The 22,425-nt window shown below is 41.3% G+C and overlaps 1 protein-coding gene across 2 annotated transcripts in view; it reads left to right on the plus strand.

Annotated features, from left to right (window-relative positions):
- The window catches only part of PTPRM (protein tyrosine phosphatase receptor type M), a 743,754-nt gene that overhangs the window by 277,987 nt on the left and 443,342 nt on the right, over nucleotides 1-22,425 (plus strand). For both annotated transcript variants that reach the window (XM_024763901.1, XM_024763902.1), the window contains exon 4: nucleotides 13,420-13,498. In XM_024763901.1, the coding sequence (XP_024619669.1) occupies nucleotides 13,420-13,498 (79 nt within the window). The remainder of the gene's footprint in view (nucleotides 1-13,419; nucleotides 13,499-22,425) is intronic.

The following is a 22,425-nucleotide window of genomic DNA, read 5'->3' on the forward strand; positions in this document are numbered from 1 at the left end:
GAGCACAGGCTCCGGACGCGCAGGCCCAGCAGCCATGGCTCACGGGCCCAGCGACTCCGCGGCATGTGGGATCTTCCCGGACCGGGGCATGAACCGCGTCCCCTGCATCAGCAGGCGGACTCTTAACCACTGCGCCACCAGGGAAGCCCCTTGGGCTCTTTTGAATAAAATATTTTGCCTTCCCAATTGTGAGCCTCTGACCCTCACCCACAAACTCTCCTGCTCCTCACTGTGACCTCTTTCACATTGCTGAGCAGTACCTGCTTTACCATATTCAACTGGAATGTAGTTCTCATTATAGCTTTTTGGTTCACTGGGTGATTGATAGTTTCATACTCTGGATTTAAAGGTGGATTTGCAGAGATTCTTTAAACCAGTGTTGCTAAATGTTTAAGAACCTGGTGATCAAAGTTTGTTAAGCATCTGGATCCACTGAAAATGCATTTGTTCATTTAATTCCCAAGGAGTCTAACCAAGCCTCAGCCTTTCACGTTTTAAAGGCATAGTTAAGGTTGTACTTCCCTCTTTTCTCCCCTTTATCTGCTGGACAGTAAACATAGTGAAGTCATTACCCTAATAGTAACATAAACTATTAGATAAATGGCACTCAGTAGACGATACAAGAGAGATGTCAGCAGGAAATTTCCCAAATGCTGAGATAGACCTTAAAATCACCATGTTAAGACTTGATGTTCCCAGTTGGCATGGGAAAAATACATTGTATCAACAGGTGGAGAGGAAGGAAAATACCTACCAATCCTATTTCCATCCTTGGCTCCAGATGGCAGCTGAACTGGAGGTGATCAGAAAAAAAGCTGGAAAAACCAGTTTTCCGTGTTCAGGCAGCACTGCCCTGGACGGGGGCTTCCCCGCTGCACCCATGGGGCGAGCACACCCTTACTAAGGAAATGCCTGTCATATCCTGATGTTCGTAAAAACCTGACTTATGCAGGAGCCATCTGCTTTTAAATCAATTTCCCAGACAGATTTCTCCATCAGGAGTTTTGTACTAGCCTGAGGATGTGCTTCTGCTTTAGGTGACTATTATATTTCTAATTGCAAAATACACAAAATTATTTTTCTGGTATCACGTGTACATGCATGCCTGTGACATTTTCTTTTATGAACATAGTTCATAAGAGTCAGTATCCAAATGATGCATTCTTAGTATACAGATAGGCTGTTTCTGGGACCAAAAGCTGAGGACAAGATAATAGGACACGGACATTTAAAGGAGGTGATAACGTTTGAGAGACCCTCTCTCTCTGCACAGGGACTCTGCTTCCCCCAGACGTCCCATTAGTATTTAGGCTGCAAGATACGTGACAGAGATCTAAAAAATTAATGTAGAGTGAGCACATGCTTGAAATACTAGTATATTAAAATATTTTATATTCATATAGTACTTTATATGATGCTTTTCACACTTTGTAAAGTAGTTTTGATCTAATGAATTAAGATTGATGAATTAAGTCTTAAAAGATTTCATATTACAATATTGCTTGTAAATGAGCGGCATAATACTGTAGTAAAAGAACATATGCTTTGCATCAGACAGAACTGGATTTGAATATGAGCCCTGTTTACTTATAAGCTTGGGCAACTTAAATTTACTGAGCCTTCCTAATTACGGAACTAAATATAAAGGCAGGGCAGGGTGTGAAGATGAATGGAAGAACACATTTTGGATGTGCTGGCCTCTCAATAAATGGTGGTAGTTTATGGAGATTCAGATTTGTGGAAAACAGAAAAAAAGGGAAGCAGGTAATAGTTGAGTGCTTTCTCCTGCTAAGTCACTCCTTAAGTGTGTTTGGTACGATGGCAGAAGGTATGCAATGAAAAAGGGTTCTGGGAACAAATCCTTCAGTGAAACAGTGGATGAAACGGGATGAACCAAGGGCTTTCCCGCCAGAACATTCTAGCATGTTAGCCCTGGAACTGCTATCGTGGTGCTCTGGGCACTCTGCCTACACCTGGGGAGCAGGTGCTCTGGGTGGGCGGACCAGGAACGGGGGTGCTGAGCTGGGTTCCTTCTGTCTGTCCTGTACCTGATCCTCCCATGCTTTTGTCAAGAATGTCCATTTCTCCCTCATCTTTGGCTGCAAGATACTGAGTTGATTCTCTTCTTGGTCAGAGTCTGAGTCTTGTAAATTGTTGGATTTGGGGAGGTTTTCGGTGCAACCAAACACCACTGCACTGTGTACTTTGGATAAACATAGTGGGTTCTCTTGGGCACCTCTTTGTTTTTATAACCTTTCTGCTAACATGACCTAGATTAGCATGTGTAGAGTTTCAAAATGGTTCTTAGCAGAGTAAAGTGTTCTTGCCACTTTATGGAGCTTTTCCTATTTAAGGGAAAATAACATTCTACCAGTACACATCACAGGGGTAATCTGCATGGAATACAGCTAATTGCAGGTTAATTACTGTTCATTAACACATAAATCGTCAAGTATCTGGTGATTAACATGTATTTAATTACTTAATTAGTGTTTGTCCTAACTGCTGTGACGTAGAACCTGCCCCTCTGTTAGGTGGCAGCATAAGTGCGGGCTACCTGCTTTCACCAGGGCACCTGGGCTGTGACACCTGCTTCCTTTGATTTAGACACTGACTTTTGCCATTTTAAGAATAGCGCGTTCCTCCCACAAGCACCCTTTTACTTTATTGTGCCGATTAAAAAACTATTTCACTTTGATTCTGTTTCTTCTCCCCTCCTCTCTCCTCTTGTCCACCTGCAAGTTTCCGAGGCCTCTGATGGATTCTTCTGGGTTCTTAACCCCACCTGTACCCAGAGACGCCCCTGGAACCCCACACTCACTGCCTTTCTCCCTGCTTTTGGAGATAGTGATTCTGAGTCCTGTCGGAGGCCAGGAGGGCAGTGATCTTTAATACAAATGGTTGCTTTGAAAAGGAAAAAATGCACAGGTGGCCTTGAAATCCCTCCCCCAGGCCCCTCAGTAAAGGTGTTATGCCAGGCTGTGGGCAGTGACAAGAGGGATGGGAAGGTAAAGTCAGGGAAGATACTGGCCTTCTGGTTGCTCCAGAGCCTCCTGTAAAAGCAAGTCCCTTAGAAGCACCGAAGGGCCTGACAGGAGAGGAGGCGTGGATCCGTGCTCTCAGTTCTCCGTGCACTGAGCTTATCAAGGGGCCAGCGCTTCGGGGAGGCTAAGCCAAGATTTACCCTTTACCTGTCTGCCATCTTTCCTGGTGGATGAAGGGGTGAGGGAATAGGAGATACTTGATCTTTCCCACCCCTTCCCATCACACTCCCTCCTGGACTCCTGTACGGCAGCCTCGCTTTCTTTGCTGGACTGGCCTTCAGCCCACTTATTTTATTAGAAGGTCACGTAAGCCACGCCGAGTGGCAGCAGCTCGGCAGGCATTTGCTGCCCAGAGACAGTGTTTAAGGTCTGCGTGGGTGAGTGTTTTCCAAACTGTGTTCCAAGGAAGGTTAAAAGGCACCGGTCAACCAAATGGGAAGAAGCACTGATTTAAGCGAAGTAGAACACATTCTGTACTGCCAGGCCTTTCTGCATCTCCCCGGGTGACACATGGCAGGTGCAGGTGCCTGGCTGGAGTGTGCACATCCATTTGGCTTTAGCAGAGCATCTCGAGTCCAGTATTCCCTGGAGCACCTTGGGAAATCCTGATATGTACTGATGGAAAAAGAGAACATTCCCTAACTCCATAAATTCCGTCACTTATGGCCATCATTCCAAGTGCGTGACCATTGAATTGCTTCGTACCAAGTGCAAGACGATCGAATTGCTTCGTTCCTCTAGGAGGACACGGGGAATTAGATGTGGCAGTGAAATAGAACCCAGTCTCGAACAGGAAAGCTATTCTAAGCAGGTACTCCTGTCCTCAGCATTTTGTGCTTAAAAAAGATGAGTTTTAAGAAATCAGTGAGGACGTATGAAGCTGTCACTGTACTACAGACTCAGAGCTGCATTTAGGAAGAAGCAGAGGGAGTCATGTGACAGTTTCGTATCTTCAAAGATAATATTTTATATATTTATTTTGAAAAGCTTACCGTGTCTCTGGGTTTCCTTCTCAGTTTGTATTTGTTATTTGATGATCAAGGACAAGTCCTTCTTCTGGGTGAACGTCTTCCACTTCTCTGTGGTCTGTCACTTCTTGATTCTGAGCACTTTTCCTTATCACTTTCCTATTTTTTTCCCTCTGCCTTAATTTTCTTACATATCCCATTTTATAGAATGGGCATTGGAGCCATGATTAGAAAAGATTGGAAAAGAACACTACTTCTTTTCAAAAGGAAAAGGGAAAACACAAAAGTGAAGAAAGTTGTGTTATTTACTGGTGGAAAAAATAGATGAAATCATTTCAGAATGTCCTAAATGGCAAGACAAAGCACTGATAATTAGCTTCACTGTGAATCTTACCCTTTGAATGTCTTTAACGGAGAGAAAGTAGGTTTTAACTTTACTTTGATAATATGTTCATGGACTTCCCTGGTGACTTACTGGTTAAGAATCCGCCTGCCAATGCAGGGGACACGGGTTCAAGCCCTGGTCTGGGAAGATCCCACATGCCCCAGAGCAACTAAGCCCCTGAGCCACAACTACTGAAGCCTGCGCACCTAGAGCCCGTGCTCCGCAACAAGAGAAGCCACAGCAATGAGAAGCCCGTGCAATGCAATGAAGAGTAGCCCCTGCTTGCCGTGACTAGAGAAAGCCCACGCGTAGCAACATAGACCTAACACAGCCAAAAATAAATAAATAAAATAACAATGCTAAAAAAAAATGTGCATATAAACAAAGGTTTCAGTACTTTGTTCCTGATTTGGTAAGGTCTATCGTTTGTGGTTTTGCTTTGACTCTTCATCATTACAGAAACTTTTCTTTTCCTATGTTTTTGTTTTTTATTTAACTTATTTGGATAAAAAAAAATCAGTTTTTGTGAATATGATCCACCTTCGCTTTTTATTTAAACCAAAACCAGAAAGGAATTACGAGGCTCTGTGTGGGAGGACAGACAGATGCCACGGAATCCCCTTTGTTCTAGGGGACTGACAGTTTCCACCAGCCCATCTTCTGTGGGGAGTGTTTGTGTTGGTGAGATAATACCTTTGCTTTGCTTATACGTGGCAGGAAAAGTGGCAGCATGGAAAGCTAATTTTGCTCCTCGCTAAAGCAGGAAGCATTGGAGATGCTGCAGTGTTAAACTTCTTCCCGTCTCCTGTTTGGCAGACTCAGATCCAGGATGGCTTTCCATGAGCATACAAAACAGCACTAGTGAGTGGTTTAACCAGTTGCTTCCTACCTGAAAGGCAGTGGCTTTTCCCCAAGGCTCCAAAGATGGTGGAGCTGCACCATCTTGTCTCCTGAGATGTTATTTGTTGAGTGGTTGAAAGAATATGGATTCTCTGTAGTCTACATGTCTTTACATCCCATGGCTGCCAGTAATATCTGGGAACCAAGAGCAAAAATGAGCATTGAGTCCTTCCAATGACCAAGAACTTTGATAGAAGTGGGTCTCGGTGTGAATCCAAACACATGAATGCAGTTTTATTCTAAACATCACGGTGAGTGCCCAATGAGTAAACACTGGACCGCTGCTTCTGGGGGCCATAGGGCATTAGTCCCGTGTTGAGAGCCTGTGGTCACAAGACTTTCATCAACTGATCAATACCTAACCTTGGTTTATGTGTGTTTCTGTAAAGATGCCTTATTTAATGTGTATCATTGATTCTTAACAGTGAACTTGGCCCAGAGTGCTAGGCTTAGGCGTGAAGGAAGCTTATTTAACACACATGTTTTCTCTGTAAGACACATCACAGCCTTCTTGCACTTGGCGATACCAGACAGTGTTTCAGCATTGCGCTGGGGGCCATCTTAAATAGCAGCATCGCCAGTAAAAGGCACAAAAAGGTGAAAATGTGACACATTTAGACGAGGATAAGGACACTTGTTAGTGGCAGGAGAAGGGAAGCTGGAAGGCAGAGCTTCTCCTTGCCCGGCCTCTGCTGGGATGTGTGTGTCCGGCGACTCCAACCTTTGCCACTCTGTCCATGTTCACAAGTGACCAAGAATGCTTTGCAGGTATTGATTTTGGGGTTTTGAAAAAACTAACGAGTAGACAAATTCAGAATCAGCAAATAATGAGGATTCATTATATTTTCTGTTAAGCCAAATTTCTCCCACCAAAAAAAATGTGAGGTAAGATTAAATACTGTGTGATGACAAAATTATTCCAGAATACGGTAGTTTGGCTCTGTGATTCCATCATACCCATCCCCCACTTCAGCTTTCAACTTTTCAAATAATCATAGCTTAGGTTAGGCTAGAGAGCAAAGGCATTTTTCCTAATAATGTATGTGTTTGGTAAAAACAAAAACATTTAGCTGTAATCGAGCTAATGCCAAAGGACATTGTGCAGAATGAGATCTGAGAGTCAGGTTGGAATACAAAAGTGTTATAAATTCTCAGTAGTTTAGCTTATTTATAGAGGATTTGCCTTCTAAATGAGTTGGATTTTCCTTCATTTTTTAATTTAATTTTTAAGACTGTTTTGAGGTCTATCAAGTAATTCGTGTCTATGGTTTTGTTTTGGTATATTGCAATTATGCTTTTAAAAATTGGTAATGATACTCCAATGCTACGTGGGCATTTAAAACACCACCTGTATATAAGAGCTGAAACAAATCAAGCCAGGAGAGGGCTTTCTCCCTGTTATTGCTAGAGTTCAAGGCTCCCCCAGGAAGTGCAAAGCATATTGTATTTGGCTGAGACGAACTACTGCTATCCATGTGTGCTTTCTTGTTATCTAGAGTAATGGCAGCCTGTTGGTGAGCAAAGCAGGAAAGCTTCCTCTTAAAGCAGGAGGCTGGATAGTAAATATTTCAGGCTTTTCAGGCCAGATGGTCTCTGTGGCAGCAACTCCACTGTGCTGTGATTGTGTGAGAGTCGCTGTAGACAATCCATAAATGAATAAGCGTGACTGCCTTCCAAGAAAGCTTTATCTTCCGACATGGAAATTTGAATTTTATCTACTTTTCATGTATCACAAAATCTTCTTCTTTTGACTTCCTCCTACCAGTGAAAACTGTAAAAAACATCCTTAGTTTGTGGACCAGACAGAAACAGAGGTCGGGGCAGATTTGGTCCATTTGCTGTAGTTTGCTGACCCTTGTCTTAAAACTGGCATTGTTAAAACTGTGTCATATAACTGTCCCTTGCATCTTTATTTCTAGGTCAAATAGATGATGACTACATTTCTTAGTTCAATCTGGAAGTAAAGAATTTAGAACATAGGTACATCTATGCATTAAAAGTTGTATATATTTGTGTGTATGTATATATATGTGTGTGTATGCATGGTTATATATTATATATGTGTGTGTGTATGTGTATATGCATACGTATATGTCTATGTATTCTACATATATAGTCTCTCATACCTGCTAGATTAGGCAGTTGGGTAACATGAAAGAAGCCCAGACTTGGAAGTAAAATAGACCTAGAATTATACCCTGATTGCATGACCTCAGAAACATTTCTTAACCTTACTGAGTCTGCCTACTCATCCCTAAAGGGGAGTTAATATTATCTACCTCATATGGTTGACTGAGAAAAAATTAGATAATATGTACAAAATGTACCTGGGACATGGATGTATATGATAAATAAATGTTTTTTGAATGATTCATTTTTTTTTATAAAGAAAAGATTTGGTGTGTTTCCCTCAAGAGATCCAAGTCTCACGTCTAATGTAGATTTTCAGTATATTCTGTCCTGTTTGATAAAAATAAGCATGGCCACATCCCTAAATCAATTTTCACAGCTTTCTTTATTCTCTTTCCGGTGGTGCTGTTGGTGGCCTCGTGTTACTGTTTGCTGTGACCTCAATGTTTTTGTTCTTGGATGCAGGCATCTTTAGACGTGCCTCTGACTGCCACCCCCATCCCCGCCCTGGGCTCTGCATACCTGTGTTATAATTCCCCTAGAGCAATATCTGTCCTTTCAATAGAGTAGTCCCTTATTTGACAGAAAGAGACAAAACTATTTCTGCTTCTGAAACTTTCTTGGTAAGGGCACCGGCTAGAAAATAGTACAAAATGGAAAACTTGCCAGACAGCAAGAGTTCATGACAAGGAAACCTTTTCAGGGGGTGCTTAAATCTGTTCTTAAGGAATCTATTTAAGACAGCCCTTATCCTTTGAACTGCATGTTTTAACCCTGTTGTTTGTTAGAAAAAAACACAGTCGATTTCTTAATGGTCAGGTGGTAGGTAAATTCAAGATGGTCGTCAACCTATGATTGTCCGACAGCACCTAAATTCAGATATCTTCATTTAATCACATTTACTTCAAAGTAGCAAACATTCAGGGCAAATCATACCCAGTTTATAGTTGTGGTTTGTGTTGAAACATTTATATCCTAAATTATAAACTTGATGAGAAAACTAACAAAACTTGTACTCATAAGTCCCTTAATTGAAATGAACTTCTAAGAAAGAGCTGGAAAGTGACCTTTTAAAAAACATGCTTCAGGGGCTTCCCTGGTGGCGCAGTGGTTGAGAGTCCGCCTGCCGATGCAGGGGACACGGGTTCGTGCCCCAATCCGGGAAGATCCCACATGCCGCGGAGCGACTGGGCCCGTGAGCCATGGCCGCTGAGCCTGCGCGTCCGGAGCCTGTGCTCCGCAACGGGAGAGGCCACAACAGTGAGAGGCCCGCGTACCGCAAAAAAAAAAAAAAAAAAAAAAAAAAGTGCTTCAATTTTTTGGAAAGAAACATTGAAGTGATTGCTTCAAACTTGCAACACATTATGCACCTTCTGTTGTTTAAAACCTAAGGTGTCATACTAAGTTTTTATTTATCTATTTTATATAAATCTACATGTCTGTGCATCTGTGTGCAGGTGTGTAGACACAGACCCATAAACATATCTATAAAGATTGTTTTCCTCTTTTTGTCCCTGCAGTTAGCTGTAAGTCAGTGCTGGAACCTGCCAAGTTCAGAAGTTTGCTTCAGAAGCTTCCAGTTAAAGGAAAAGGGCCAGTCCATTGGTCTCCGGTGTATCTGTAATCAGACTCTGGCTTTCTTTGCTTCTTGGTATTCCAGCTGGAAGACCGAGAGCAGCAAAGTTTCAGGTGTAAACTTATGTTTACTTCTTTGGTTGTGGCCTCACTGGCGAGTCATCTTGCTGGGAAATTTGGGCAATTGGCTTCTTGCTGAGTCTTGCTCTGGCTCTAGCCTGGCTGAGATGCTGGGTAAGTGCTTGCTCAGGCATCTGTGGGTTTGCACTTAGCAGGCTGAGAATTGGGCTGGTGGTAGTGTTGGGTGTATCACAGGCATCCTGCTGGTTAAGAAAGGAGGAGGGGAAGGTTCATGGTCCGACGAGCTCCATACTGTTCCCATCTGTCATTTGGCTGTTCTTGTCTCCCTTCTGTTCTTTCATCGTTACTTATTTTTTCTCCAACTAAAGCTTATATTTCATAAAATTGTCTAATTTTTTGATGCCCCCCCCCCCAGAGCATGTAGTAAATATTCTATAAATATTTGGACAATAAGGCTCAGAATCTTTGGGCATAAAACTTTTTTTTTTTTTTTTTTTTTTTTAACCAGGGAAGCCCTCTGGGCATAAAACTTTTGAGGGTCCTAAGTTCTCTTAATGTGATGGATGAAAAAACAGATTCAGAGGTTTTAAGCTGGCTTTTCTAGTATCTAATTCCTTCCCCCCCTTCCTTTCTCTCTCCTTTTCCATGGTAGGGCCATGACCTTGCGTTGGATTCAATTAAATATGGTGCATTAAATTTACACGTGTCAACTTTTAAAAACAGATCCACATAAGCATGCTTTATATATGTACATTATATTCTAAGGGTTAATGCATCCCTTTCAAAATGAGGATTATTCCATTTTTATGAGAAGCTTCAGCCCTTGTAGTTGATAAAGGAAAAAATATAACTTTTGGTAAGAAGAAGGACGAACCTGCTGAGGAAAGGGATCTTCATCTATTCCGTTCATGATGTACTCCAAGTGCCTGGAGTAGAGAGATGCTTGGTGGAGACTTGAACTGGATGAATGAATGTATAAGAGGGAGGGAAGAAGGCAGCAAAGATGCATGAACTTCTGGGTTGGGCTCTCAAAGTACCCTTTTCGTGGCCAGAGTGATGGCATTCTTGGGTCACTGGTGGTGCTGGGCATCAGTCTGTGCTGTGGCCACTCTGACCAGAGCATCTGGCCGGTTCCTGCTCTGCCTGTAGATGCTGCTCCGCCCAGGCAGGATATGGCCGTTTCCCGGGAGCCCTGTCTGGAGAGCCCTGGGAAGGCTTTTTCCTCCACTTGTTCTCAGTGTCCGTCTGCTTTTTGCCCCTCAGTTGTCCTGTCTCAGACTTCAGTAGAGAGAGAAGCTAGCAAGATCCCATTGCAGGAATATCTGTGCATCTCTTCCTTTCTCTGTACTATCAGTGAAAAATATGTATATTAACCTCCTAAACAGGAGCAAGTTTCATTTCATATCTGTTCTCCTGCTGGGCCCCTCCTCCCCCTGTGTGTTTTGTATTTCAGCTTGGTGGCATCCTGGCACAGGGACGTCTAGTATAGCAGGTGTTTCTGGGATGACTTCTATCTGGGAAGCCCCCGAGCTTTTCCATTGGGGGTCCTGCTCATTGCTTCCTCCATGCTTGCATCCGTCACACAAACATAAATAATGCAGTCCTTTGGTTGCAGTGTTCATTCAGGCAACGGGCAGTAGTGAAAATGCCACGATATTTGGAATCAGAAAGATTGGGATTTTAAGTTACACCCGCCATAGACGCATCGCATGTTTTTGCACCAGTCTCTTTGTTCTTGAAATATTGAATCCTTGAAGAATCTCTTCATGTGAAATAATAAATAAGACAGTGGAGTAATATCTTCCCAGGGTATGTAACATATTTTGTGTGTCGTAAATCGTCACTTATAATTACTTTTTTTAAATTGAAAATTTTATGGGGATAATTGTGGAGTCAGATGCAGTAGTAAAAAATAATACAGATTCCTATGTACACTTCACCCAGTTTCTTCTGATGGTAACACTTGGCAAACCTCAAGTATAATGTCACAATGACATTGTTAAAATCTAGAGCTTTTTCAGAGTTCCCCAGTTTTACTTGTACTTGTGCATGCATGTGAGTGTATTTCCTGCTATATAATGTTTTCACTGTTTTATTGTGATAAAATACAAATCACTTAAAATGTATCATCGTAACCATCTTTAAGTGCACGGTTCAGGGGTATTAAATACATTCATAGTCTTGTGGAACCATCGCCACCCTTCACCTCCAGAACTCTTTCGTCTTGTAAAACTGAAACTCTGCACCCATAAAACAATAACTTCCCAGCCTCTCCGCCCAGCCGCAGGCAACCACCATTCTCTTTCCTGTCTCTGTGGATTTACTACTCTGGGTATTTGCCCTTCTGGGACTGACTTATTTCACTGAGCGTCATGTTTTCCAGGTTCATCCGTATCATAGCATGTGTCAGAATTTTTTTTGTCCTTCTTAAGACTGAACGATATTCCGTAGTATGGATAGACCGCATTGTGCTTATCCACTTATCCATCAGTGGACACTTGGGTTCCTTCCGCGCTGTTGTGACTGACGCTGCTACGAGCTGTACGATTTTATTACCTGGGTAGGTTTGCGCCTCCATCACCACAGTCCAGACCTCAGCACTTCCAGCATCACAAGGATTGCTCCTGTTGTCCTTTTGTAACCACACCCACCTCCCTCCCGTTCCTTCTCCCCCCATCCCTGAGCCCTGGCAACCACTCATCTGTCCTCCATTTCTAAAATGTTGACATGACATGATGCTACGTAAATGGAAGCAAATAGCGTGTAATCTTTCATGATGGGCTTTTTCACTCAGCACAGCTCTCTGGAGATTCATCCAAGTCAGGTGTGTCCACACTATGGAAGTACCACTGTCGGTTTAATCATTTACCATTTGAACAGCATCCGGACTGTTTCCAGTTTCTGGCTGTCATAAATAAAAGCTTCTATAAACATTCGTGTGCAGGTTTTTTAAAAAAAATCTATTGGAGTATAGTTGATTTACAGTGTTGTGTTAGTATCAGGTGTACAGCAAAGTGAGTCAGTGATACACATATATATATATGCACTCATTTTTAGATTCTTTTCCCACGTAGGCCATTATAGAGTACTGAGTAGACTTCCCTGTGCTATACAGTAGGTCCTTATTAGTTATCTAGTTTATATATAGTACTGTTTATAGGGATTGACACATGCAGGTTTTTATAGGAATGAAAATGTTCATTTCTCCAGTGGTGCAGTTGCTGGGTTGTGTGTTAGACGGACCCTCCTCATGTTGCATGAGCCGTGGTCTCCCTGGTGACACAGTTTCCTGCTGTGTAGAAATGGAGGTGAAAATAATGTCATGTGGACCTTTTATCATTAACACTAGCCTGACAACAGACACCTTTAGGCAATCATGTTAAGAACATTGATAACTTTGTTACTGGTTCTTTTATCTCCTTTAGCCTCAATTTCTCTGAAGTGGCTCCACCATCTCAAAGATGTCATTCTGAGAACCTCAGAGCGTGTTGCCCTTCTTCTCTTGCCCTGCTTCTCCCAGGACCATACAGTCATAAAGCCCTCTTGATTTTGCCACTGCAGAGATTTTTATATCGTTCTCCTCCTAATTGATACTCTACCATCTGAATTTCAGCTAGTATAGTCTCTTCTCTGTATTACTAATGTGCTGTGTTTCCTGGGATCTCCGAGCCGGGTCACAGCTGACCTTTATAGCTGCAGATCGCAGTTCTCCTCTTCATGGCCACCGTCATGTCCACCTCAGGGCCTTTGCACCTGCCCCAGGAGGTGCCTTATCCTCTTCACACCGTTAGCTCATTCACCTTCAGCTATCAGCTCAAATGCCACTTCCTCATGGGAGGCCATCTGGTATATGTTCTTCTAGTATCCTGTCCTCTTCTTTCATAATATGTTTAAAATTTTAATTGTATATATTAGTTGTATAAAACCTAGGGCCCCATGTGGTTCAGTCTGGTGCTAGAGTTTCCCCAAAGAAGTTGACCAGAAGATATGTCATCTTAAAGCAATTTAAATCTTATCGCCTCTGGAAGATGACTCAGCCTCTGTCTTCCACGTATCAGTTCTTAACCATGGTACCCTGCCCCACTTTTATGAGGTGAGTCCTTGAGGTGCAGTGCTGTCTGGCCCACCGCCGTTCATGTCCCTGAAAACTGGGTTTGAGTCTTAGTTGTTTTTGTAGTTTTAGAACCCGGAACACTGACTGGCAGATATTGGGCGTTCCATTAATATTGTTGGAAAACATCAATGAATGGTTGAAACTACCTGTCTTATATATAGGAAATATTTGGTAAAAGTTGACAAAATGAGTGAATAATGAACACCTTTCTTAACTTTCCAGGTGATTTTTGAAGTCGTAACTTCTGGACATCAAGGCTACCTCGCCATTGATGAAGTGAAGGTGTTAGGACATCCGTGTAGTAAGTTACCTCAGCTTCTAATCATCCGGGGACGTGGTTGGGGGTGTATTTATGTTATGGATAAGAGAAGGCACTAAAACCTGGGGGAGGCCGTCCTACTCAGAGAGTCCCTGATGGGCCTCTGGGTGGTGCTGTGCTAGCCCAGAAGTTCAAAATCATGTGCATCATGTGTGATGTCATTGTACATATCTAAATGTCTTTAAAGTGAAAATCAGGAATAAGGACTAAGGGAACATCCACATCCACCCCCAGCATAGAACTTTGGGAGCTGAGCAAGCAAAAGTCTGCAAATGTGGGTGTCTGTGTGTGTGCTTAGGTGTACCAGCACGTGTGCTCGTGTGGGCACGTGCATATGTGTGTGCATGTGTGTGTCTGCATGTGTGCCTGTGCGCATGTGTGTATGTGCATGTTCTTTCATGCATGTGTGTGTGTGTGTGTGTACGTGCACTGAGTTTCCCATAATCACTACATGTTCATAAAAAGCAAGACAGTTGTGTTTGCCTTTTGTAAATTGTGATGAATGGTAGTGAGCTGTACAAATTACTCTGTATTCTTTTCTTCCCACTTAGCATTGTATTTAAGTCAATCCATGAGATTGTATCCTACGAATATACTACATTCTATTTTTTCTTTTCCTCTACGAACACTTAGTCCCCCTCACCCCAGTTTTCCTCTATGACAAACACGGTTGCCGTGAACATCTGTGTGTGTGTGCGCGTCTCTGCATGCGGTGTGTGAGAGCTTGGGCGAGGTGTATTCTTCAAGGCAGAATTGCTGAGCGGTAAGGTAGAAACATTTTTAGTTTTACTAGATGCTATGAAAAATGTCTGACCAGTTTATATGCCCACCAGCAATGCACGGACGTTTCATTTGCCCTATATCCTTGCCCCAAATTGATATCGTCAGACATTAAATCTTTGACCATCCCAGGGATGGCAGCCTGCTCTATGTTTTAGGATCCCTGGCATAAAAGAGAAATTGGCTCATTCAGACGATCCTAGATCTCTGCTGAAGGTCCCCACCCAAATTCATGAGAGAATGGTTATATCTACACTGATATTAGGAATACCAACACACGCAGGAGTGTCTGCTTTTACTGCATGGATTGAGAGATTGGCGCCATGATCACTCCCTGTGGTGGTTTCAGAGAAGCCTGGGTGGTTGGTATCTGATGGGCTCTCATGACACTGTTGTCTGATTCCATCCAGAGGGGTTCTCCCCTCTGAGATCTTTACCTGGTGCTCCAAGTTCAAGCTCAGCAGTCATCTTGTTCATTACTAAGGCCGACGTTACTTTTGTAGCATGGCGCTTGGCCTTTTATTCTGTCAGCAAGACTGGCGAGTTCAAGAAGAATTTCTGCCCCTTTTTTCTGAAAAGGCAAGAAAATGAACAATGCTGTCCCTAATGGGAACAGCAGGGCAAATTTAGGAAGCAGAATATAATTACCTGAGTTGGAACTTGGCCAAATTCTCAGAGTCGTAGCCTCGGGCTTGGAAAAGTGCCATGAGATCTTCTAATGTGCATGAATATTCAGGGCCTCTGATTCACCTCTTACGGGGAGGTAAAAAGTCAGACAGTAATACTGTAGGCCTACTATGGGCTGAGCACTCCGTTTCCCAGAGCAAACCTCACCACAAGGCAGGTGTCCCTGCTGCCCTGGGTATAGGTGTGGTGGCCACTGGCCAACAAAATAGCTCCTCAGGTGTAGCCCCTCCCATCCCGCAGGATCCGAGTCATCGCCTTCAGTAAGAGAGAAAGACTTAATGCTTTTCCTTCTATCAGAGCCTTCCTGAAATGTGTCTCCTGCAGTTTTGTGCATTCTTTCCAAGCCCAGCTGCCTGCAGCCATAGAAATGGAGTTTATGTCTCTCCTTCGGAGAATACCGGTGCTGATACTTAATTGGCTTTGCAAACTGCTGTTAGGAGATACAGAATCACAAAACAGGCTCTGTTCCAAGGTGATGGATGCTACAACAACGTGTTGAACTGTGAGCTTTGAATGGTTTTGATGATGGCCTTTCTGTAGTTATTTTTTCCTGAATCGCTAAGTTTATGGGGAAAACATGCAAATAAAGATTTTAAAGAAAGCAGTCGTTTCGTCTTAAAATGGAAAGCTTTATAGTTTGTATTCTAAGGGCTTTCCTATCAAGATCTCTAAATCATAATCAATTATTTTGAAATGTTGATGATGTTCATTAAATTTACATCGTGAAGAAACGTATTTCATATCCAAAACTATGCTTTCCCAGAAGATGCAAAACTGCTGAACTTTATTTACTTCACTCTAAAGGCCCCTGTTTGGATTCATATAGGTTTATGAGTAGACATTACGACATTTTTTTAAAAAATAGCTGTTCTGTTAAGTGTATACAGTTGCTCATAAAATTGATTTTCACGTAGTGACAGTAAGATACCAGATCAGCTTGAAACGTGGAGACGGCTGTGCAGTGACTTCAGACCACTTCTAATGAAGATAGGTAATTTTTGTACTTGGTACACATGCTAAAACTATATTTTGAATTTGGTTCAATAATCCTAGTAGGAGAAACTGAAGAAGCATTTCTTTCAGTTTCAAAACATTGTCTCCTGTTTTTAAGTAGGTTGTAACTTATGCATAGGTGGGTATTACTATTATTACCTTGTGGTGCTGATATGTATTTTTATATCTTGTAAGCCATGCAGCATTTTAACATCACATATCATTCAATTCATCCACTCAAAGTGCATGGGAACATGGGATGTTTTTCCTTTTACTCGGGTCTTCTAAAAGTTTCTTCAATAGCGTTTGCAGTATTCAGGGTACTAACTGAACTTCTTTCCTTATACTTTTTTTGTTAAATCTATCCCTATGTGTTTTATTTTGATACTACTTTAAGTGGAATTGTTTTCCTAATTTCTTTTTCGGATTGTTCATTGCAAGTGTATAGAAACACAATTGACTTTTGTATATTGATTTTGTATCCTGAGACCCTGTTGAGCTTACTTATTATAAACTCTGATTGTTTTTTGTGGATCGTTAGAATTTTCAAGACCCGTGTCATCTTTAGGTCGAGTTAGTTTTATATCCTGTTTTTCAATCTGGGTGCCTTTTATTCCTTTTCTTGCCTAATTGCTGTGGCTAGAACCTCCAGAACAATGTTGAGTACAAATGGAGAGAAGACATCCTTGTCATGTTCCTGTCTTAGGAGGGAAGCTTCCAGCCATTCGCCATTCAGTATGATGTTAGCTGTGGGTTTGGGTTTTTCATAGATGCTCATTATCTGGAAAGACATTCTCTTTTATTCCTTCTTTGTTGGGTATTTTTAAAAAATCAATCATGAAAGGGTGCTGGGTTTTAGCAAATGCTTTTCCTTTATGTATGTAGGAGAGGAAAAAGTTCTCCTTGACCCTCTTAGGGTCTCTGACTGGGTCTGAAAATGAAACTGACAAAGACAGTTTCATGGGAGTAAAGCATACAGATACATTTAATGTATGTTTTATGTGACATGGGAGCCTCGTAAGGAAATGGAGACCTGCAGAAACAGACCTGGTGTATTTATGCTGGTTCTCGTGAAGAGTAGACATTCATGGAGGAATATGATATGATAGAGATTGTACAGCAAGTGTGGCAAACTGAGGAAGACAAATAAGATGCGAGCGTTGATTCTTCTTGGTGAACCTTTGTCTTTGGAGATAAGAAAGCTCCTTTCTTCTGGTGCGGGGAGGGCACCTCTCACGTGAGGGTTTTATGGCCTGTTTAGGGGATAAGGGAAGGGAAGGTCAGAGTGACCTTCTTGCTACTGCTGTTTTCTTGAACTCCTTCAGCTTAATTTATTCAGTATGCAAAGGTGCCATATTTTGGGTAGCATTTCCTGAACTCCATTATTTATCAGATTATTGTATGGCTTTTGTCTTTTATCCTATTGGTGGGGTGTGTTATACTGATTGATTTTTGGATGTTAAATCAATCTAGCACTCCTAGGATAAATCTCACTGGGTTACAGTGTACAGTCTTTGTTATATGTTGTCATATAACACCTTAAATATGAAGTTATTTGCATATATGATGCCTTGAATTCTGAAATCTAAAAATTACACAGAATAATGCCTCATTATTTTTCTGCCAATTAAAAAAATAATATTATAATGAAAAAGATTGCAAAAACCCTCATAAACCTATGTGCCATATATAGGATAAAATGAATACAAAAATCCAAGACATTTCTGTATTACTACTTTGCAATATGAAATAAGTCAGCAGTTTCTTTAAACATTTAAGAAATGCTGAGCTCATAATATGGCATCCTAGGTTCAAATTTATTCTTATTTTATAAAACAAAATTAATTTTTCACTCATATTTATTTGCACACTCAAACATTGCTTGCCTACTTTCAAATTTAAATTTTTATGAAGACATTAAACAGTGTGATTAAAATAAGAATAACAGAGACATATAAAAATTGGAACTGTTTTCTGAATTATGTTTGTTGAATAAAAACTGACCCATGTGCTTTGGTTGAGAGACGCACAGAACTCAGAATTGAGTTTATTTGAGTTTATCATTTTATTTATTTTTATTTTTAAAAAAGTTTCATTGGAGTATAGTTGCTTTACAATGTTGTATTAGTTTCTACTGTACAGCAAAGTGAAGAGCATATATGTATACATATACCCCTCTTTTTTTGGATTTCCTTCCCATTTAGGTCACCACAGAGCATTGAGTAGAGTTCCCTGTGCTATACAGTAGGTTCTCATTAGTTATCTATTTTATACATAGTATCAATAGTATATATATGTCAATCCCGATCTCCCAATTCATCCCAACCCCGCCTTCCCCCTTGGTATACATACGTTTGTTCTGTACATCTGTGTCTCTATTTCTGCTTTGTAAATAAGATTGTCTACACCAGTTTTTTAGATTCCACATATATGCGTTAATATACGGTATTTGTTTTTCTCTTCATTTTACACATGGGAACTTAGCTTGGCTTTTTCTCCAGTGGACTATCATTCTTCTTCAAGAGATGGGTGACTAATAAAAGTTATTTGTACACAGTGCCTAGCTTATTCTTCTATGATAAGGATGTTGACTCTGTTTTTCCCTTGACAAATTATTCCATTAAGATCCATTCTCACCTCTCAAGCAAAACAAAAGTAGTTTTGTCTTGAACCATGTTAAGAGCTTCCTGCTCACAAGAGTTTCTTGGCCTCTGTGGCCCTATAAACTTGCCCACATAGTGGAGAATAATAAGGACAATGCTCTCCTCACAAGTAAATGTAGGGATTAAATGAGTTAATGTACATAATGAACTTAGAACAGAGCTTAGCACATTCTAAGAGCTCAATAAATGTTAGCTATTATTAGACCTACATCCTGATTGGCCCACGAGAATGAATTAGCTGCCGATTTTAACTCTAAGTAGCTAAATTGATTGATTTCTTAGATGGGATAACTTAGCAGTGTCCATTTTAAAAGTTTAAAAAATGTTTGCAAAATAGATTGTTTTCAGGTAGTCCCAGCTGTTCTTTTTAGCAGAAGTTGGCTCTCTTCTTTGTAATGATGTGCTACACAAATAGAAGCATTGACTGTGCATTCTGGCGGGCGGGCGTGGCCGCAGCCCATCTCAACCTGTGCCATTACATTAAAATGTAAGAGAAAATACAAAGGGGTCAGGGCACAGTCCGCTTTTGTCCATTCCCGTTTGCACTTTGATGTCGCAAATTACTGTTCTCTGATTTTGTTGTTAGTGTTTTGGTGCAGGCTTTGAAGAATCAATAGTATGAGACATCTACAAAAAGACTTGCATCCTGGTCAATGATAATTCCTGGCTTTGGGATCAAACGCTGATGTGAGATCAATTAATACCCGAAAACCTCTATTCTTTTGAAAACTGTTTTCTTAGTAAGAAACAAAAGAATATGGCAGAAATGAAAAAAAAGGAGAGTTGTACTCAAAAACCTTTTAGTATTCATGGAAGATATTTAGTTTTCAGAACTCCTGCAGATTCTAGGAAAAAAACTGGCATAGCATTTTGAAAGGGTATCCAGGAGACAAATGGGCCTATAAATTTAGAGAGAAAGAGAGAATTTTTCTTCCTGAGTATGGGATAGATTGAAATTTTCCACTGTAATGGTGCTCTACCTGTGTTACAATTAGTTTGGCAAGGTTCAGAGCACGCAGCTGAGCGTGGAATTGAAACTTTTCTGGCTGTGGAGCTCTTTTTCTTGGGGTCTTTTCCAGTTTCCAGTGATAGATCCATTATTTTAAATAATAATGAACATTTTTGAGGCTAAGTACCAGGCACACAGAATACGTCCTCCTGCCAGCATCTTGTTTAATCTTTATCCCAACCCTATGAAATAAGTACTATTTTTAAATCCTTATTTTGCAAATTAAAAAAAAAAATCCACTAAGGCTTGGGTTGAAGAATTTTTGCTTCTATTCAAAGGTAGTAAGAGCCTGAGCTTGAACACATATTATGCTGAACTGAAAACAGTTGTAGGGTTTACAGCACTAAGCAGGGAGAATCCAGGCATCTTAAACCTCTGGAATGATTATGTATGCCTTTGATGTTTATTGAAAAAACTTACAAATGTCACCAGTAGAAATTTTAACCTTCATGATCTTGGAGGAAACTGATCTGGAACATAGAATTCCATAGCCCCTTTGTCTTATTCACCCTGGTGGATGAATTAATTAATTGAATTAATTCTCGTGCTTGAAAAGGATAATTTGCTGATAAAAGTGTTTACACTTAATAGGTTTTTCTATCTTCATCTGGTTTCCATTGGAGGTATGGCTTTATTATTTTAGTCAGACTATTTTTTTTTTCCTGGTAGTCTTCTTCTCAACCAAGAAACACTATTTCCCAAACTGAACACAGCCAATCTGTTCAGAGAAGAACCCTCCCAAAATACAATTTGAACAGAGGTATCAATTCCTTAGACTCTTAACCTTACTGTGCAAGTAATAAGCCCTGGTGTCTTTGAGAAAACCGTACTGAACATCAAATCCATTCTAAAGGAGAAGGGATAGCCCTCATTCTGGGCAGCATGTCTTAATAAGGATGGGGGTACAGAAATACTATCACACAATCCTATCTTTGGCCACCAAATTAAAAATGTAAGTTATATTCTAATAGAACTCCTAATACAGTTAGCAAATTGTATTGGTAAATGAGCTTTGCTATGTCTTTCTCTTTGGTTCAGTAGCCATTGCTAGAAGCAGGGCCCTTAGGAAAACAACCTTCCAGGGCGGACCTACAATGGATGGACAGACCTATAGCAGAACCAGTGACAATTCTGATATTCCTGTTATTTATTATTGTTAAGTAAGCTGATGAAGCAGAGCACATATATTTAATCAGATTCTCCAGGAAGATTACAGAAATGAACACTTAGCATTTTTGAGGGCGTGGTAAAAAGAGTACTCTTCTACTCTGCTGGTAGAAATGCCAATTGTCATACGCTCTAAGGAAAGCAGTTCAGCAATTTGTGTCAAAAGTATTCTAACAATGCTAACTATGGGAGGACACAGCAGGGGTGATACTCAAAATAATTAACAACCCTTCAGCATAGGCTCTGAACTGACCCTGAGCTTAACCACGTGCGGTGACACTGCAGACCAGCAGCCGCAGGTATAACACCCCCTTAACCCAAGTTGTCATGAAAGATGGCTACACACCCAACACTCTGTGTTAGAGACCCAATGCGTTATAGTGACCTGCAGCCAGAGGCAAGCAGAGTTAGGAGGCCATGAGATGGACAGGAGAGGGTAACCTCAGTGAGATGTCCTGACGGAGGACATGTGTTATCTCAAGGGTCTAACAGCAAGCTAAGGGAATCCATGGAAGCTTTATGGAAGGAAAAGCATTGGAGAAGGTCCTTGAAAGTAGCTGGAATTCCAGCAGTCAGACTGGGAGCCATACCTGGTGGGATGAGAGCATGGGGAAGGCAGACACCGGGCTGCAAGGCTCACCGAGGCAGTGTGGCCTGATGGGCAGAGCCTGAGCTTTGGAACTGGCTAGCCCAAAGTTTCCACTCTGCTTCTGACGCTTAGTAGCCAAGTACCCACAAGTAAAATGGAAAAAATACCTTCCTCACAGAACATGTGTGAGTCATCAATGGAAAAGTTTCTGGCCCCTGAAATGCTCAAAAAGAACGTTACCTTTTTCCATTTTCTAAAAGCAGTGGGTCTTCCAGCTTCTTGGGAACAGTGAGTAGAAGAGAAATTTGATGCAGGGATTTTTTACACAGATCTTTAAAACCATAGAATGCTGTTATTCTTGACGAAGGGGAATTTGATTAAGTTAACGAGAAATAGTTTACAGGGCTTTAAGTTAATATAATAGTATTAGAAACAATGACCCAGAGTTATACTGGTTTTTTAGAAGTTACTTAGGACATTTTGCCTGCCAGGCATCATGAATGCATTGTCTGAGGTATTGGTGGCCTCCAAATTAGTAATGGGGGTTTCCTCTGTGTTACTGGTATTAAAATGCATTTTTCTTTGTTCTTGGATACTAATTCATTTCCACTCCTAATTATGTTTTTTACAGGCTAACGTTTAGTGCTTGTTTATCATCTTTGGGTGCCCAGGAGTGGGGTACCATTCTTTGAAAGGGTCTAGATGTGGTCCAGAGACACGTTGGCCCTCGGGGGAGGCTGACAAGGCATAAAGAATGCCTTCTAGCTGTCATCCAGGTTTATCCATCCCTCCCAGAAAACACTGGCATCCTGTCTTCTTCTTTTCTACTCCCTCACCTCCCCCCACCCCACCTCTTGCTGCTCTCTCTCTCCCTCTCTCTCCTTGTTTTGATAAGAGAATGTTTTCCTAAAAGTAGAAATTATCATAAAATTTCATTCCTGACCTGTCACTCCAGGTCCTGACACACATTTTCAGTGTGCTGTGGAAATGGGTCTGTGCTTCTCAGGTCAGACAGAGTGAT

This window comes from Neophocaena asiaeorientalis, unplaced genomic scaffold, assembly GCF_003031525.2.
Source record: "Neophocaena asiaeorientalis asiaeorientalis breed wild unplaced genomic scaffold, Neophocaena_asiaeorientalis_V1.1 scaffold110, whole genome shotgun sequence".
Classification (NCBI taxonomy): Eukaryota; Metazoa; Chordata; class Mammalia; order Artiodactyla; family Phocoenidae; genus Neophocaena; species Neophocaena asiaeorientalis.